Source organism: Prinia subflava, chromosome 13 (assembly GCF_021018805.1).
Source record: "Prinia subflava isolate CZ2003 ecotype Zambia chromosome 13, Cam_Psub_1.2, whole genome shotgun sequence".
NCBI classification, from domain to species: Eukaryota; Metazoa; Chordata; class Aves; order Passeriformes; family Cisticolidae; genus Prinia; species Prinia subflava.
This window is the reverse complement of record NC_086259.1, coordinates 16854320-16874112: the sequence shown is the minus strand read 5'-3', so window position 1 is coordinate 16874112 and position 19793 is coordinate 16854320. Positions and strand designations below refer to the sequence as shown.

Sequence of the window (19793 nt, the reverse complement as noted above, 5' to 3'; positions counted from 1 at the left end):
AAATTTTCTAGTGGTTAGATAATTTGACAGCACCAAGTTCTCTGCCTTTTCTGAGTCCATCTAATTAAGATTTCATGCACGGGAAAGAGAAAGAAGTTGAAGGAGATTGACAGTAAGTGAGAAAGGAACTTGTAGTTTTATGTTTACTGTACCTGCAGTAGGACAGTACCCCCCGGGATTGTGAGCTGTAAACAGTACTTAGGGGCATTCTCCCAGGAGAGCAGTTGAACATCTTCAATAGCACTGTAGGAAATGGAGTTTTCCATGTACCCAGTTGGCTGCAAGAAAACAAAGGAGAAGGGAAATAATGTTTACTTAGCCATCATAAGTGTCACAATTTCAAAGTAAGAACAGCACTATGAAAATTACTCTTGGTGTTGAAAGTATCTCCGAAATCTAACTGAAAAGCAAAATTCCTTCTCCATTCCTAGGCCATTCAAGAGAGACCCATCCAGCCACCTTCCTTCAACTCGTTCAAATGTTAAGACCACTCACATAAAAACAAAACCAGGCCAGTCCAAGTTCCTGAAATACACAAATGTCAAACTGTCTTGGACTCAAAAATCAGTGGAACCTAATTCCAGGTTGAATTGAGCTATGAAGGGATATGGCCATGCACATACTCTCAATGCATGAAGAAGCATCTCAATCACACAGACAGATCAGCACTGTCCCACAGCAAGATTCCTTTATTCCACACATTCTTGTTCTTTTCCCCAGCTGCAACTTTGATCAAGCACATCATCAAGATGCAGACTCCTTCATTTGACAGTGGCTCGTGGGGTTCCAAAGATGCAGCCCTCAGGTTTCAGACTCAAGCAAAAGCAAAGCAACCAAAGTACTCATCTTGGCCTATAGGTAAGTACCGGTTTCCTGCAGAGTGCTGATGGTTTAAACCAAAGTCACAATTAAAACATAAATAAATAATTGCATTTTGCCATTAAATGTACAACACAAACCGATAGTTGCAGGAAAACAAACTTAAACATGAAACTCCTTGTTAATACCCTTGTAATTCTTAGGCATTCCAGAAGTACAATTACCTCTGAGATAAGCTGAAATATAAATGTATCTATGCAAGCACACATGACATTATGTCTTAAACTAAGTAAATAGTTGTGCTATAGGTGTATATCTATTGAGTATGTGTACATACACTGTACTTTATGCATATAATTCTTAAAGTAATTGAATATTTAACAGAGGTTCTCCAAAGACATAATTTACTTTGGTGTGCTACAGTGTAAGTGAACTGATCAGTATTGCTGTGGCAGAGAAACTATTTTCATACAAAAGTAATTAATCCCATCTCATGGATAAACCATAGACTTGACCATGTCTTTCAAGAGAATAGAGCTCATTACATTTATGAATTATTTTCTCCCTATTGCTGATTTACATATAACTTCAACTTCTCAAACTCACTCCCACTGTGCCCAATACATAAGTTATTTTTAACTGACAGTCTTGTAATAACGAAGGCAAGGGAGAAACCACATCTATTTCAGGGTCAAACAGGGCCAATTCCTAAAATCACAACACAGGATTCCTGGGGGCGAGTGCGAAATAAGCAAATTGCATTTGAACATCTCTACTTCTAATTGGTACAACTTTCTTCCATAAGTTAAGTAGGTGGTGCATCTGGAAACCGTACTTTGGAGTTCTACACTTCATACATGCTTCTGAGCCCATAAACGTCAACCACCAAAAACGCAGTGACAGCCCTGTCACCCACCTTTGCTGCTACAAGAATTCAGCTGTCTTTTCAGCAAGGAAAACCCAGCGAGCCACAGAACTCAACCTCAATATCTTTTTCTCTAACGGTGCTCATTTTGCACCAGCCCTGGGTGAAAACAATTTTCACTGTCTCTTTAACGAAAACCTTGTTATGCAGGAAGTATGATAAACTTCTGCTTATTCATTTACCCACAATATTGTTCTACACTAGTGACTGGAATCCCAGTGGCTTAATGCTGATACTGTACGTCATGCGTTGCCTACTGGAGAGTAATTATCTCGTTCTCACAGGAAGCCAAAGGCCCAAGATCCTTTGGTAATCAGCATTACAACACTCAGGGAAAAATATCAAAACAGTCAACATAAAATCTAGTATGCTCAGGGGGCAAAGTTATCAAAAACGTGCTCTGAAAGACCGGAGAAGGGAGAAATCCAGAACCAGTTAATGCAAACATAAAATGAAACGAATCAAAGCAATTCAAATTTCTTTTAAGAAGGTGCTGACTGACCTTAATACGCTCCATTAACTTCAAAGAGGATTTGAGGAATTCTCACAGAATCTGCACCCAAGAGAAGCTTCTCCTATACCTTAACTCATACATTTAAACAGCATTAAAGACAACTGAGCAGTTCAACCACAGCTCTGTACCCATACACGAGTGACTTCATCCCAGGCATACACCTCTTCTCACAAGAGTCCTTCTCCTTAAAGAGAATGGAGAGAGTTCTGCAGTTTGCCAAGGATGGGAAGACTACCTAAACCATAAAATGGAATTATGCAGATGGTCACTCACTCTCAATGAAAGCCAATGAGGTACTTTATTTAGCATTCATATGATCCCATGTCCACACATTCTATCTAGCCATACTACACATATACAGTTTGTTTGCCATCTTACTCAAAAAATGAGCAGCCTAAATATAATTCAATCCCTGTAAGCATCATCATATGCACTGCTTCTGCTTTCACTAAAAACACCATGTTCTAAGAAGTGAAATATTTTCAGTTCTGAAAACACCAGTTAGAGGCAGCTTCACCTCTGTTTCAGAGCTGAGAGAGTCTAAAGCACAGTGATTTATCACTGTATAGCATTCCTTAAAACTGTGCTGTCCAACTCTGAAGATCATGCTCCCACATCAGGGCTGGGCAGAAATGGCCTGAAGAAGCACCAAAACAGAGCTGTCATCAGATCTGAGTCTTCCCAGAGCTCACAGATTTGTGGTGCTCCTCACAGAGACCACGGCACTCGCAAGGGGAAGATCAGCTCCACACAAAGGTGTCCTTTCCCTAACCTCTCCACACACACAGAGGCAGGGACAGAGCCCTGTTCCTCAGCAGTGTTTTCTCAAGACCAAGCACAGTTCAGCCATTTATCAGGAAATGGCCTGGGGTAAAACCACAGCCTGAGTCACTGGTTTCTCTTAAAACACAGGTTATTTTGGCATTCAGGTATGTGAGCGTCAATCACGGTGAATCATTGTGGCTGATAAATAAGCAGTGCAAGTGCTGCGCGTTCTCATGTTGCAGCTGGTCTTGCTTGCACCCACCCCCAGAAGCTGCATCCTCACCCCCCTCCCCGGTCTCTCCATGGGAAAGTCAAATCAGAACAACATGCAAGGCCAGAAATGTGGATTCAGAGGTTTGAAAACACCTAAAATGAGATAGAACCTCAGTGGGTCACCACGAAGCATCTGGCATCAATACTACTCTCAGGCAGCATTCCCACCTCCATCCACCCACTTTGTCTCTGCCCGTACAAATATTTGTCTGGCTGTGGCGTCAGGCAGATCAGGGCATCCAGTTTTTGCCAGATTACTGTTGAGCTCCTTCAGCCCCATTTCTAACATGAAACAGAAAATAGTGTGTTAACACAACTTAAAGGCAAAATATAGGGGGTCTGAGGACCTCAATACTTCAGTTTAATTATTGGTATCAGACAGTCTAAAGACACAGCATCTTGAGCAGCAATATGTCAAGTTGAGCTGAAAATGCCTTTATTTAAGAAAGCAGTAACTCTTATTTTTATAGCTGTCATTTTTGAAAGGAGATTTATATTTCCTGGCAAAGTGAAATCTATGAAACGAAGATAGATAATGGACTTCTCTACCTCACTCTACAAAATTAATCCCTGACTTAAAGTTTGGCCAGAGAATGTACATATGCCAGCTTACAGATTTACAGTTACAGTTTGAACTTCTGGCTGTTTGCTGTTGAACATGTTCGGAAAAACTGTAAAAGATTCACAAACAAAAATGCAATTTATTACAACAAACAAAAACCCCACAAGGAAACATTTTTCTCTTCCCATTAGCCTTTAGCCCCCTAACAAAACATGTAACCTCTCCTCTGGGAAATCAGGTATGTTTTAACCTCAGTGAGAACTTGGGTCTTTTTTCAGTTCCATGAAGATTTATTCATCATACAGCTCTGAAACTTTGCACCAGAATAGGCACACACCAAAACCTACTACAAATCAAACGTTAGGGGAATCCAGTGCTCCCAAAACTGGAAGAACATGTAGGCTCCTGCGTAAGCCTGGTTTTCTCTTGTGTTTCTGGGAAAAGTCAGCAGCAGCAAACTACTCAATAATGCAAAAATCTGCCCACTTGCTTCCATGGGAAATTCGAAAAGGGAAAGAATAAACATGACGTCCATTGTTAATATGAGGCTTGGATGCAGCACTTACTCATACAATAATGCACTAAATCTTGAGCTGCATATTTTCCACAGAAAGCATCTAGAAAAGACAAATTCTACAAATAGAGACGGTTATTTGCCTTAAAACATATTTAGACTGACAACTCCCACCAACACAACAACAACGGAGAATGATTTTCCCAATTAGATACTCCAGATGGTGGGGGAAAATAGGGCTATTCCAGACCCCTTCTCTTCTGCTGTCAGGTGCTTATTTCTCTCCTGGCTGCTCTTAAGAATGAGCCATGCTCCTGCTGTAGCCCAGGATGCTCAGCAGGCTGTAACACATCTAAATTTTCCATACCCAAGTAAGATTCAGACCTGCTAAATAATAAAGGAAGAGCTGACTGCTCTCAAAACTTTGATGGGAGTGGAGACTATTCAGTTGATACTGAAGGGTAATGGACTCTGAAACTGCTGAAAACAATGGCTAATTTGAAATAAATCTCTGTTAGAAGACGTCCATGGCTCCAGAGAACGTCCCTGCAACTACAGATATTTCAGATAAGGGCAATTAACATCTTTGCTCATTAACTACAGAACCTATCAGAAGACATTTATCAAGTTCAGCAATTAGTAGTACTATGCCACAATATGCAGTACAGTACAATTTGTCTTTTTCTTGACATGGAAGAATTTACTGCCACGCTCACTTGTCATAATGGCTTGAGAGAGTCAATGTTAATCTCGCAGAGATTAACCTGGTAACAAAATAGACAAAAAGACTAACAGCAAGGAGACACCCAACTCTGCCCCAAAACTACACAAAGCTATTTCTGAGCTTTCTTGGAACAACATTCTCATCTAATCTATTGGACTTTCCGGCCTCCCAACCTGCCCACCATCACCATTCCTGCCCCACTCCTCCAGGTAAGTAGGTGCTTTTATGTGTTGGACCACAAGAAAAGATTTCACCTGCTCTGTGTAGTGAAATGGTTGCTCAATCCAAGGACCCATGGGGTCTCTCCAGGGGGAAAATCTAAATTATTTCTTCTTGGAGCTGCATTGTTCCTAAGTATCTCCAAGTTGGGTATTGATGCTTGGTGGGGTTTAAATTTTTTGGTGCACGGTAACAAATTTGGAGACTGTGACCCAAATCTTCAGTGAGGTTCTATGAGGTTCTATGACTGAGGTTCTAACCCTCAGACAAAGTTGAGGGTGTATTAGTCCAGCAGTGATGATAGGAAAAAGAAGGAGGGGGTTTTCCAGCACAATTCTCTGTGTGTGGGTTGACTGTGTGTATAAACATCCATGCATGTCTGTGTGTGTATAAATGAACACACACACCTGTCTTTCTTTATACAGAGAGATAAAAGACAGCAGAAGTATATCCCACATTCTTCACACAAAAATACAGCAGCAACTGCCATATGCTCAGTGCAAAGTAGCTCAGGTTTAGTGACAGGATTTAATTGAGGAAGACCAGATCCTCCACAGAGCTGGTCATCCAAAATAAGCCAGTGGAACTTCACTGATTCATACCAGCTGGGAATCTTAACTCAGAAATTCAACAGAAGTTCAACCAAATCTAGCTCAGCAGCAAAAATGTGCATAAATCTCTTTCTTTCCTCTAAATATTTAAGACAACCAAGACTGGAGGCTGTTGCATTAATTAACCTTACAAAACTGATAAAAATATAAGAGCTGCCAGTGAGAAACAGCTTACCCCACACTGTGCAGAAAAAAAAACCTTCCAATATGCAGTGGGGCTGAAATATCATTTCTGTGGAGCTTTAGCAAAGGGACAGGCCAAAACTGTCCATCAAGGAGCTAACAAGAAAAAACTGGTCTCAAGATTAGGACATATGAGCTTAAAATATGTAAAACCTGTGTGGCAGACACCAGCAGTGGGAAGAACTTCAAATTAATTCAGATCTGAAGCAAGTTAAAAGCACAGAACAGAGGTTCATTATTAAAAAAAAGGGAAAATAAGGTCATATAATGGAATATGTACCATGACAGGAGAGTCAAATAAGCAGGAAAAAAGTGTTATTTAGCTGAAATTCATATAGATTTCTTTTTTAGAACAAGGACATTCTTCTATTTTACTGTCAAACCCAGGTGAAGGAACACTTCTGAAGGTTTGCTTATTTGAATTTCTGGGAGTAAAATAAGACATATCTTGAAGATTTTCTGAAGAGGCCCATTATCAAGATGAGCCTGTCTAAACAGCAGAAATCAACCCTTTCTCTCTGGCCAGCTTAACACAACAAAGGGAATTCCTCCTGAGACTCCCAGCAGCACTGAATTACATTGGTTGCCATGCTGGTGTCCAAAAAGCTCCAAGGTCCAGCCTGTGTAAGAAACCTTGTCTCCTGCTGTCAGAGCTCTGCTGACAGGGATGAGGATGTGCTGCAGGTGCACCTGCCCCACTGCAGAGCTGGAGGCTGACCACAGCCTGACACTGAGATAGTGGCCAAACCTGCCAGAACACTGCCAAGGAGCAGGGATTGGTCTCAGGCCAGAAATCAGGAATGGGAAGGGAGGAGTTGTGTTTGACTCAGTGTGCCAGACACAGTGAGACTTTCACAGACACTGGCCTGACTGCCCTGCCAGGTGGAGCATCTCTGCTTGGAGCAGCAGCTCTCCAAGCGTGCACTGAAGACTTCAACACCTCCCAAGGAATGTAAAGAACTCAAAGAGCAGAATTACTATCCCCCACTTTCCAACTGAGAAGAAAATCTCAGTTAAAGCTGCAGCTGCACCATGCCCTTAATCACACCTGATGGAACATGAGAAACCTGTGAGATGTGGGAGAAGAACTCAGACTTCCTGACTCCAACCATGTGAATCAGCTTCAAAAACATCCCCCTCCTCCAAAACTGGGTTACCAATCCATAAGAATGACCACTGCTTAGCATAGTTCATGTTCTCCATATTTTTGCATTTATCACTTCAGCCCATGAAACTCTCCCCCAGCCTTGACAAGGGTATGTTATTTATCTAACTTCCTTGAAATTACTCCAGCAAAGGAGGGACACCACCAGCCAAAATACAGCAGGTACTCACAGGAGCAGCAGTAAGAGAACCAGGGACTTTTCTTGTAGAAAGACTATACACATACCTACTTCTGTAAGACAGTTGTTAAGAGGAATATTGAAAAATCCCAAACTTTTGCCCAGAATATGATATACCTACTGAGTGCTAAACAGATCTCAGGTCACTATAGCAACAATGATTTAACAGAAAACAAAACCGCATCCTTGTTCAAGGCTGCTCTCTATTACCAATTCTCTTTCAACAAATCAGCTGTGTCACACTCCATGAAATGCATCAAGTGCTGCTAAATGAGAGAGAAGAGAGGGTTACGTGTAAGGACTTCAGACCAAGCAGATACAATGTATGCTAGATTAAAATGTCACCCTCTAATGACTGCTTTAACCAGGGGCAGCGCTGAGAGCTGGGAAGGAAAGGTCAGCAGCTGGTTTCAAACACAAGGGTGGCACCTGGATAATCAGTCTGTTGAATAACTAGAAGCTGTACTGTGAACAGAAGACCTCTGTGGGTTTTTCAGAACTGGTTTAGGTACTGGCAAGAGCATGTTCCTACTGCAGATCATCCTTGCACTTGCAGTGGTTTTTACTTCTGGTTTACAGATCCCCAAAGGCCTGCTGTTCCCAATCTCTGTTAGGTCAACAAAAGGTGAAGAAGGAAACCACATTTGTTACCAGCAGGGTCACATCTGCTGTGCAAGGATCTGCTCCTCCTATGGAAAATTTTAGGGGTTTACAAACCAAAAAGGCTGAAGGCAGCTGTGAGGGAAGCAACACATTCACCTCTGTCACCTGGGAATATGTCAAACCTGAAAGGCCATCCAAGTGTGAATTACTGAATTTGTAAGAAGCTGAGCTATCCAGGATCTCAGGTCCCATTAGAAATACAGAAACTGAATCATGGACTCTGCAATACTGACAGTTCTCACCACCTCCTCAATGCTCATAGCAGCCCATTTCTTACTACAATTTATTTACAAGAAATTAAATTGTTGCAAAATTAAACACAGCATAAATAAAATATATATTAAGTTCTGTTTTTCATTTCAAGAAGCATTCTCCAACATTACTTATGTCCATACCTTTTACATGTAGAACAGTGAATCCCTTAGACACTGTAATAGTCAAAACTATTTCCATTAACAAATATTTCCTCTTCTTTTTAATGCAGCCTTAACCCTGCAGTTAGGGTTAGCCTTAACCCTGAAGTTCCCAGGAAACCATATCCAACCTCAATTTGATGAACAAGTACAGAACAGGGAATGCAGTAATCCAACTAAGCTTCTGAATTCCCAACAGGGAATGCTCTAATCTCATTGGTTTTGGAGAAAATATGAGCAGGTCTTGAGTTCCCAGGAAAAATATCAACACAGCTCTGTGCTGTACATAGAGAAGAAAAGAAAGGACATGCAGCAGAGCCTTCAAAAAAGCTATAGATATCCTGCTAATGACAGTCTCACTAAACTCACACTGTTATTAGGAAAAAAAACAACAGGCACCCCCTGGGAATGAGTCAGAGCCATTTGGAATCACCTTCTGCTACAGGAGGAGGTGGAAAAATGTGCTTAAAGTGACAGTGCTTTGTCTGACCTGTCTTACCTTCTACAATAACTTGGACAGGTTTACTTAATTTTAAGTGAGATTCATCTCTCATGTCTGCAGCAGTGATTTCCCCCCGATTCTGTGTTTCTCAGCACTACAGAATGACACGAATGGAAAGTGCCCTTTCCTTCCCTCCATCAGGAGCTCTCCTGCAGAGCCTGGAACCACCCGGTACCTCCTCCACTGCTGGTCTCCCTCATTGTTTAACATCTGACTGGCTGTTTGTACTGCCAGGGAGTGCTGCTATTTCAATAGAGCTGGCTGAGGTATGTGCAATACCCCTGAGGAAGGGAGACAGTGAGGGAACGGAGGAGAGGGCAACAGCAGCGAAATATCAGATTAATACTGGAGAAAAGTGTCATTTGACTGGGAAATGCATAATGGAGAGGACACAGAACACCAGTTAGAATCTAAATTACCTTTGTAAGTTCTCTTACTATGCAAAATGATACTATGCAAAGCAAAGCGACGTTTTGGTTTAAGAAGAAAAGTAATTAAATATTTAGCTAAAATCACAAAGGCATTGTGTACATGGAAAATAAAGTGGTATGAAACTGGCATACCCAACTAGCAAACTTTTTGTTTCAATACAACATTTAATAGTCTCACAAGTTACTTTTTCAAGAAAGGTGTCCTTATCATCATCTCTACAGACACACTTTGAAAAGCAGAACAGAGAACAGCCCTGCAATTAGGCACTGCGAAACTGGCAAACCCTTTCATCTGGGTGGCTCCCGAAAGGCTGGAGAAGAATTCCAGGGAATTGCAATAGTTCCCCCAGGGATCCCAGTTCACACAGCTTTGAAGAGATGCCTCCCAGAGAAGCCCTGTTTATCAGGAGCTAATGCATCACGCTCTTCTGTCTCACAGTGTGTTTTGGAAAACTAATCCACCTTAGTCCTCCAACAGCATTTTCTGTTCCAACAGGATGATTCAGCCCTCAACAAGACACACTCACTTGTTTCCCCTGCGTGCTCTGACACAGGGCTCACGCGTGGGCCAAGAAACAAATGTACCTGCCCTGTGAGACGAGCCAGGGGCTCCCACAACACACCAGACCATCGAGGTGCATCTCTGGGTGATGCAATTTTGTAAAAAGCCAGTTACTTACACAGCCAGCAGCTAGTGATGCACATCTGAAGGGGAAAAGAAATACAAGTGCTTCCCAGGCTGCAGGAAAAATCAGTTTTCTCGATTTCCTCTGCCTGTCTACTTGGCCTTACTTATATTCCCAGACCATAAAGAAGGCACAATGCTGTTGGAAAAAAATGTGTAGCACACAATCCATCAACACAGAGATGGCTTATACACTTGAGAGTTACACATTCAGTGAAAAAACACCCTCTCAAAACAGCATCTTTGCATACTGGATTAGGGTGACTTCCCCCCTCCCTTTCCAGTTTCATATCAAAAACCTGTTTTAAAGTAACTCCAGCCTTTAAGACAAGCTGAACTTTCAGGTTGTGTCAGCACAATGGCTGCAAGCTTCACTCCCACCTTTGGCAGTTATGTTTTGGTTTTCAAGCTCAATTACATTGTCATGTCTGTGCATAATTCTGCAGAAATATCCTTGTCTTCTATCAGGATGACTGTATTAATTTATTTACTACCTCTAAAGGAAATGCCTCAGTTCTACAAAACCTTAAATATTGTAAACACAAGTTTGTAAGACTGAGTTTTCCAGTCAGGGAAAAAAGTGCACTTGTTCACGGGTTTGACCTCAATGCACAGTTACTACCACGAGCCTAAAAAATTCCACCAAGGAAATCTGAATGTCATTAGTGAACTGCTTGCCCAAAGTTAAACTGGCCACAGATTTCCCAGCAGAAAGCTAACAGACAGCCAATACTGCTGAAGTACATCAGCGTTTAATGGTAAATCCTAATTCAATCCATCACAGTCTGACTTACAGCCACCTGTGAGTGTTATGATGTGGACTCTAAACACTGATGAAAATATGACTTGCTTCCCCTTGGTGATATTTTGGTTTCAGCAGAATACAAAAGCTTCCAAATTAGATGTATGTTTGAACTCCACACCTGAACACACATCCTGCGTTTTGCCCACTACTGCTTGCATCAGCTTTACTCGGAGCAGGAATGGAAAAAAGGGGTAAGCATTCCTGCCCTCCTCTGTGTAATTAAAATCCACAAATGCCACCACGTCACTGTATGACACCACTGCTGCACAGCTCACAATCTCAACAGTGACCTAGGAATTACCTTGGCTACACATTACTACAGCACTAACAGACTCTCATGGCACTATTATGTTAAAAAATGTGGCTTACCAGCAAATCAACCTGAGCAGAGTAAGTATGAAGGGCTGAAAATCAAGAATAATTAGCATAGATTTCCAACTAACATCCTTCCAGATATCTGTTACTGAAAAATACTTTATATAGAGATTTGTTTATTAATTTCCCCAGAGACAAAGAAACAGGTCAAATAAATATAAAGCCTCCTAAAATAAGGCACAGCATTCATGTTTAACTTCTGAAAAAGGCCCAAGAGCTCAGCAAGCTTCAACTAGATGTTATCAAGTCATTTTAGGGAAGTATTATTATTGGAAAGGAAATACAAAGCTTGCAAGATAAAGTAACATCTGTATTTTCTCTATGTTGTATTCTGCTGAGAAAGAGCTTTTTGCTTTCTGTTTCTAAAACATATATAATTTTAAAATATAGATCTTTGAATATCAAATCAGATTCTGTTTTTGTTTTCTTCCAGTGAATTCCAGGTTACTGGAAATGAGTAAAACAGAAACCAAAACCAAATTCAACACTGTAAACAGCATAGCAGATGATTTCCAAACACTCCAACATTTTCAAGATTTTGGATCCCCAAATTCAACTCAAATGTTCAGAGAACAACTGAGGAAAACATTTCTCTGCTTCAGATTTAAGTTCAGAACTTTAACCTCAAATCTTGTTCTTTGGAAAGCAAAAAAAAAGTCAGACTCAGATCCAAAGTACTGATAGCAAGTTCCAGTTTGACCCCCATCCTAACACCTCCGCAGCCAATTCGAATAATTTTCTGCCAGTAGCACTCTCGAAGCACAGATCAAAGGCTTTACTGCACATTTGGAGCCATTCCTGTGATGCAAGGATTAGGCATGAAGGAGTGTCTTATTTTCAAAGGTGCAACTGCCTGTGAGCGTATCTAGTGCATATCAGAGCATTACAAGCTCAGCCAAAAACACCAGTGCCAGACAAACCACACCTCTGAAATTCTTGTCTTGTCTCCCATTTTCTTTATTATCTCATCTAAGCTGTCTCTACATGCCTGCTCACGTGGAAGATATAACCAGTCATCAGGGTTTTATTTTTATTAATATTTTAATGATTTTTTTTCCATTTCTTTCCAGTATGTTGTTCATTTGTGAGGTTGTGACACAGAGCTGGAACACAATGTTCCAGCCTGATGCTGTGACCTCTGCAAGAGGCAGCGATGCAGCAGCAGAGCCTCGGTGGCAGCAGATGCAGTGTAGATGCCACTGAATTCTAACAGCACTTCTTAAAACATGACCCTCACATCTAATCCTGGCAGTAATCTAGCACTAGATTACACATATTATTGTCTCTAGAAATATTACATCCGGCTCTAAATATACAGCTGCAGATGCACACAAGAGTCAACAACATTGCAGGGAGAAAACTGTCTTCAGAATGAATGCAGGTCCTTGTACTTTCAAGAATAAAGGCTTCATCATGAAGACTCAAATTGGTTAATTCAGTAGCTGTGCTAGGTTTTAGTCATGTGAAGAAAGGGAAACATAACTCTGTCCTTCAGTAACTAAGAGCACCTTGGGCAATTCATTAGGAAAACTGTTGTGCACTTAATTTAGAAGCCCAGGTACTGCAGACACATTTTGAGGCAAGCAACCAGCGGCTGCAACAACCTTTATCACACGAGTAAAGAACCGAGATTCAACCCCTAGACTTGTCATTTACTCCCTCACACATTCATGAACAGAATGAAAAGCTTGTGAGCTGCAAATTACAAGTCAACGCCAAACTTGCTGGATGAGGTTTTGAAGACGTCAGACTAGACAATCACAATGTTTCTTCTCAGGCGTTAAAAACTACGGTCCCTGACTAATGCTGCACCCATTCAGTTTTCCTAGCTGGAAAAAATCATCCCAGAACAAAGAAGAATGGCAACTGTATTGTCCTTGCTGAGAAAGAAGTAGCACAGGCTTGCAACACTGCCACGACAAATAAACAGAGCTATTGACAAGGCACTTTATGAGAACTGTCCATCAACCTTACAAATGCATAAATAGCCATGGCAGACCATGAAAATGTTGGATGAGAAGAGCTGAAGATTACACTTCTAGTGCCAAAAAATGTTTAAGGCATATACACAGGTACAAAAATGCAATCATTTCACTAGCTGCTGCAGGATGAATACAACCCTTGATTCTACTGGTCCTCTTTATAGCATTTAAACCTACTCTGAGTATCTGCAGTTCACAGGTGCTGAAGGCCATGGGGAAAAAAAGAAAAAATTCAGTGACCAAAGCTTTATGGAATTTACTTTTCTTCCCTAAAAATTCACATCACATAATTGGTCTCCACAACATCTAATTAAAATGCCTTCAAAATGACAGTTCTACAGGAATCTTGGATGCAAGTTATCAGAACATTCCCAGAAATTACTCCAGCCCTCTCAGGCACTGATGATCAGCAGCTTCTCTGCCATTATATTTGAAGTTTGGACTCCTTGAAATCTCAGTCATCTCATGAACCATTTTAATCAATTAATGACATTCATTAGTATGGACTGACATTATCTGGAGACAGAAATCAGCAGCTGAACCATCAACACATCTTGAAGAAGGCTGAGACCGAACCAGGCTGAGGATGGAGATGATTCAGGTGATGCTCTACGACACTTTTGTTTTGACATATAACCAAGTCTCATGCTCTCCACAAAGGAAAGCATCAAAGGTGTGAATTCAGACTACAGACAGAATTCAAGGCTAAAAGATGTCCCTCTGAGTTGTGTAAATACTAAAGTAAATGTAGTGTAGCCATATGCAACTGGATTATGGAAAATAAGAAGTACATACTCCTGCGTCTCTTCCTTTTTCTTCTGAATGGCCCCAAAATGCTCTAGGGATATCACTAAAAACATACATGAAACCAAAGAATTTTATAAATCTGAGTCTTTGCTTCTCCAGTTCCAACGAGTAATCAAATCAAACCCAGGAAAATTCAGGTCTCAGTGAATCAAATGCTAAGACTCAAATCAGGTGTCCTGGTTTCTGTACTGTGTTCCAGTCCTGGCATTTCAGCATGACACCAGAGCCAAACCCAGACAGTTCAGTACCAGAAAACAGACACTCATGTGGCAAAAACTGCACTTCTGATTGAACTTGCTCATCTGGCCAGGCTTGTGCACATCATGCTAGCATCCAGTGTCACCCAGGCACAGGTTCCTCCTCTATGCTCATGTTCTGATTCTAACAGAAGAAGCTTTGAGAATGCAGGATCTCAAAAGTGTTGACATCAAGTTGGTTTTTAGCAGAATTTAAAACAGGGATTACAGAACTGGCAGACAGCAGCAGCAGCAGTCACCCCTCCCAGTGTTAACAGGAGTCCTGCTCTCTCCCTAGAACCCAGATTCACTGGAGTGCCTGGGACAATACTAACTCCATGCTAAAGTCTGTATTTATAAACTGTTAGAAATACCTTATGAGAATATTACAGGTTTTCAGCTTTTTTTTGTTTGTTTTGTTTGCTTTTTAATATTAATTAATGCTGTATAATGCACCAGGGACCCAAAGCTAATGGTAATCACAGCTGAGGGGACACAATCACTCTGCTGCTGTAACCAAAGCTCTGCTGTTCTCAAAATATGAAACCTTACTAAGAGAACCTGTCAGATTTTACAAGTCTCTTCATTCACTTCTGTTTATCTAAAACAATATTTAGAGATGAGTTTACCACCATCCATCAGAAACGGTAAAAGCAGAGGCTGAAAAAAGCACAAACTTCCCCAGTAAAATTTAAAAAAAAATTGCCATGTTGTTCTTTTTCTTTCTAGCAAAATCTCCAGCAAACAGAACAGTAAATTTGCAAACCCAGTGAGACTGATCAGAAATTACATCTTCTCAGATGCTGGCAAGGGTTCATCAACAACATGCAACAATATCTCTACTACGGGAAGGAGGAAATCTAGGACAACTTTCTACAGCCACTGTTCAAATACAAGCCTTACATTTCTGAACAGGGTAAGAACACTGAAAAACTGAAAGCACTGATCTGGCAAACATAAAGGCAGATCTTTTGTGTTCTCATTCTACAACACTGCACTTCATAATTTGTACGTAAGTCATTCACAGAAATCTGAGAGTAAAACCACCACATGGTAAGAAACAGAATTGAAAATGTTTTTTTTCTCGATGCTTTAATCCCTTTTGTGAAAACAATGCGTTTCTATAATGCTAAATAAATTATGTGTCTGCAGCATCAGGCTCCTTTTTCAATTATGAGCCAATTATTTCAATACTGAAAACAGAAAACTCAAGTCTTCCTGCTCTACTCAAATTCTTTGTAAATTAGTCTCAAAGAGCAAATAAGATTTCTCATTCCAGTTGTATTCCAACATGACCAAGACTTACTCCTTCCAGCTCAGAACCTGTAGCACTCTTTCATTTTAGCGACTATTAGAAATTAGAGGATGCCAATGTTTTATTTGGCAGTCAAGAAAGTCTTTGAAGTTTGATGTCTACAATGTCAAAAGACAAGCAACGACAGAACTTAATTTGTGCAGATGAGAAACTATTTAAAAATCAGCATGGAAATTTCAGCAACACCCAGTCAGGATCTGGGCTCTCTGAATGTGTTCCAGCAAATGCTTCCGCTTCCAAGCAGAATGTGCCTGTACACAAGGGTGTGAGTTAGAGATAGTGACCTTAAATACACACAAGGGGAGTTTAACATCCACTTTCTGCATGCTTAAAAAGAACAAGGAGAAAAGCACAGCATTCTTTTCAGAGTTTGCTGTGCATTTCTGGACACCCTTTCTGAACTAGCCCCTCAAGCTCAGGTTTGCTGTGCTTGGCAGTCTCTTTTGTGTCTTTTGCAATACTGTGCAAAAAACACAAATTGCCTGTGGTTTCATGCTTTGCTTCCCATTTAAAACTAACACTTAAACAGTAGTTTTATTTTTGTTAAATAAAAGCTTTTTTTTTCTGAATTCTGATATCCATTTCTCCTTTTCAGCCTGAGGTAAAAATTATTTTTTACAACTGACACAAATCATTCTTAGGAGTAGTATCTTGTCTTTACCACTTTGATTCATTCTTTCTAACTTTCATTCATGTTATTCCTCAGCTTTTTGTGCTATCACAAAAGCAATGACAGCAGGCAGCATAATGTTAATTTTTAGACTGTAAGCTCTTATGACACATATATGTTGGAGACTCCAAACTACTAAGAAAAAACTTAGATAAGGAACAGATAACCAGAAAAAGATCGTATAACATAACCAAATACATAACGATACATAATCAAGAAGAACCACTTTTCCCCAATTCTTATGCTGAGGGGGATAAAATAAGAAGTCAGAAAATTCTATATATGACTGCAAAGCAAGATGAGTTTTTTCATTATCCACTGAACATCAGACAAAGCCTGGACAACAAATGACACCTGTATGGTTGATGCACTGGTTGGGGACAGGAGACCCTCTGTATTTGGGGTGTTAACAGCAGGTGACTGTGTTCATTCAGCTTTTGTCTTTCCCAGCAAGCTCAGGTGCCAGGGAACCACTGTCCAGAGAGAGCATCCCAGAGAGGAGAGAGCTGTCCCTGCACAGCCTCACGACACCCAGGGACCCCGGTCACCGCTCAGCCCCAGAGCCAAATCCCCCTCCAGGAGAAATCCCACACTCTCCACACACCCACCAACTCCCCACATTCCAGCAGCATCAGCTCCCTGGCCAACAAAGCAGCCAAGAGTGGAGGGAGACTCGTATTTACTGCTGGGTATCAGCACCGTGATGCGCGGCGTTTGAAGCCGTTTGTCCGCAGTGACGCGCTCTGCCTTCCCACCGAAGATTATGAAACCACTTCCAACCCCAGCGCTTCCTCCCTCACACGGCCTTCCAGGCCCGGCCAGGGCAGAGCTCAGCTCTGCCGCCAGCACTCCCTAATTGCTTCAGCAGAAGCTGAAAGACGTCAGCAACTGGACTTGCTGCGCCTTATTCCCTGAGAAAGCAGAGAAAAGTCTGCAGAGAGCAAACCTTCGACTGCAGGTTTGGTGTTAACAGCCTGGCTTTGGCCGGCCGTGCAGGGAAGGCGAAGGCTGAGCCTGCGTGCTCCAGGCTGTGCTCCCTGAGCAGGGCTCAGCGAGGGTGACCTGCAAGAACCACGGCAGAGAATGCACCCAGAGGGCTCTGTAACCTCACTGACATCTGCAGCTGAACTCGGCCCAGGGAGGGAGGCAGACCTGCCAAACAATCGAAACTGAAAAATAAGAACTGGTTTAATTGCACAACGAGGGAGAGGAGCTCATCAGCTCCTAAGTTGACTAAGAGCGTGTTACTGCCCTTCTAGCAACTTTGCCCCAGCTTCCAGAAATCTCTTCTGATGATTTTAACAGGCTGCTTTGACCTTTAAGGCTCTTGAGGGTTTCTAGGTTTCATACACCTTCCTTTAGGCTGTGCCTTAGGCCTGGTAACATATCACTATCTACCTGCAGTATTTCTTGTTTAGCTCATTTTGAAATAACTCAGACTCAGAATCTGCCTTCTGACAAAGAGTTTCTTTTATTTTTGGCCAAAGGAAACCAAGTATATCAAATTAAAAAAAAAAAAAAAGAATGACCCAAACCATTTGCTGCCACGGAGAACTAACTGCTTCACTTCATTTTCTATAGAGTAGCAAAAAAGGCACAGCTCCAAACTTGAAGAATCTGTCAAACTAAAATCATCTCACACATAAGATGCGTTATCACAAAGTAGCACGCAACAGCTGAGCTTAGTTTATTTTCTCAAACTGCCTAAATTAACTTGGCAAAAGCAAGAACAGCACCACTCACAACGTGGTATGGTACAAGCTTACACTACGTGCCAGTTTTACAAAGCAACCATCCAGCCTGTGACTTCCACATCCTTGCAGGCACAACCAAGCTTAAGTTTCCCGACTAATACACTCTCCTTATCAGCAAAGAGAACATTTCCTAATAAATCACATCCTGGGATGCTGTCACAGCACAGCCAGGGTAGGAAAGCGTAGATACCACCATTATCCTGAACACAGGGCAGCCAGCTCAAACACACACTCTGCACACTACTACTGCCAATACTCCTGTAGGCTGCTTATCCCAGCAAGCAGAACCCCCTGTTTTGACCAGTTTTAAATGGAAATTAGTTTAAACCATGTTAACAGTTCATTCAGCTCAATCAGTCCATAAATTGTACTGGTGTCAGCTTTTGACAAAGCACAGGCAATACCCTGCGATCATAGAAGATGCACATCCCAAGCACCAACATGCCCATCAATACTGACTGTGGGTGCTTCACACAACGAAGGATGTATCACTGTGAATTATAACCACAAGGATCAATACAGGAGGAACACCTCTCCTAGACCAGGGGACAGCATTCACACTGCTGCTCTTGATCTGAAAGCTCTTGTTATGAACACAGCACTGGGGCTTTGCAAAGTGACAGCTGGTTATCAATGAACAGAAGGAAAGCAACGTCATTCAGCCTCAAAATCTCGTTGTCTATCCCACTTAATTCCTTTATTCTAAAATCTTGGAACACAGCAAATAGAAAGGGTTGCTTTGCTTTTCTCTATTTCAATCATGCTTAGCATGGACTGACATGAGCAAAGTCAGAATGAAGGCCAAAGGAAAAACTGGGTCAGGAGTGTTGAAGCACCTCTGACCCCACAGGCTCTCCTCAGTGAGCAAGTGATGGGATGTGTAGTAGTGGGAGTCTGTATTGTTGATACTCCAGCTCTGTAGATAAACAGAAACATCTGATTCTGGAAGCAGATAAGCAAACATCTTTCATCGGGGCTAAAACAGATACATTTCAGAGCAATGGGCAACTGTCACTGATCCTTATCAGAAATCTGTCTTTTGATTTCAATTTCAGAGAAATTATCAGCTTACACATTGCAAAACAGTAAAAGCCACCCTCCACTTGGACAAGCGAAGCCTTGGCTAACCATATGTGGGATTATTTACATACGTCACAGACCTGTGTGTCAGCAAAGCCATTATTTCATCAATCAATTTCGGAAAAAAACAGGCCAAAAATGAAATGCAACATGACTCGTCTCTGTTTCCCTACTATCCTACTGCCAGCCCTAGAGAAAATGGGAGGTGTCACAGGATCAAAGGAAATATAAAACCCAACAGAAAACACAAACCTAATTTACATGCCACAGCAACCTCCAGAACTACAAATTATAACAAAATCTGAATGGCTTAGAAGGAAATTACATTACATTCAATTACATCCATTCAGTTAGGATAAGAAATGCAAGACAAACCTTGTAGAAAAATACGAGTATACAGTTACACGGTGTGTAGAGCAAGGGTAGACAAGCAGTCAGCAATGGTGGGCACTAAGGATTACTTAGCCCACTGAGACTCAGAAACCCTTGCTTCCCCTTGGGGTTCAGTCACTGTCAGGCTGGGTATTTGCTTTGTTTCTCTGTGTCCCTGGTTCCCCATCTCCTCATATCAAGGAATTTTCTTTGCAAGGCACTTGGAGATCCATAGATGAAAGGCACAGTAG

The 19793-nt window shown here is 41.5% G+C and overlaps 1 protein-coding gene across 1 annotated transcript in view; it reads right to left on the bottom strand.

The window, feature by feature from the left end:
* CMIP (c-Maf inducing protein) overlaps positions 1 to 19793 on the bottom strand; it is a 129802-nt gene that overhangs the window by 61399 nt on the left and 48610 nt on the right. Inside the window, exon 2 of the mRNA XM_063410568.1 lies at positions 153 to 278. Within this exon, the coding sequence (XP_063266638.1) occupies positions 153 to 278 (126 nt within the window). The remainder of the gene's footprint in view (positions 1 to 152; positions 279 to 19793) is intronic.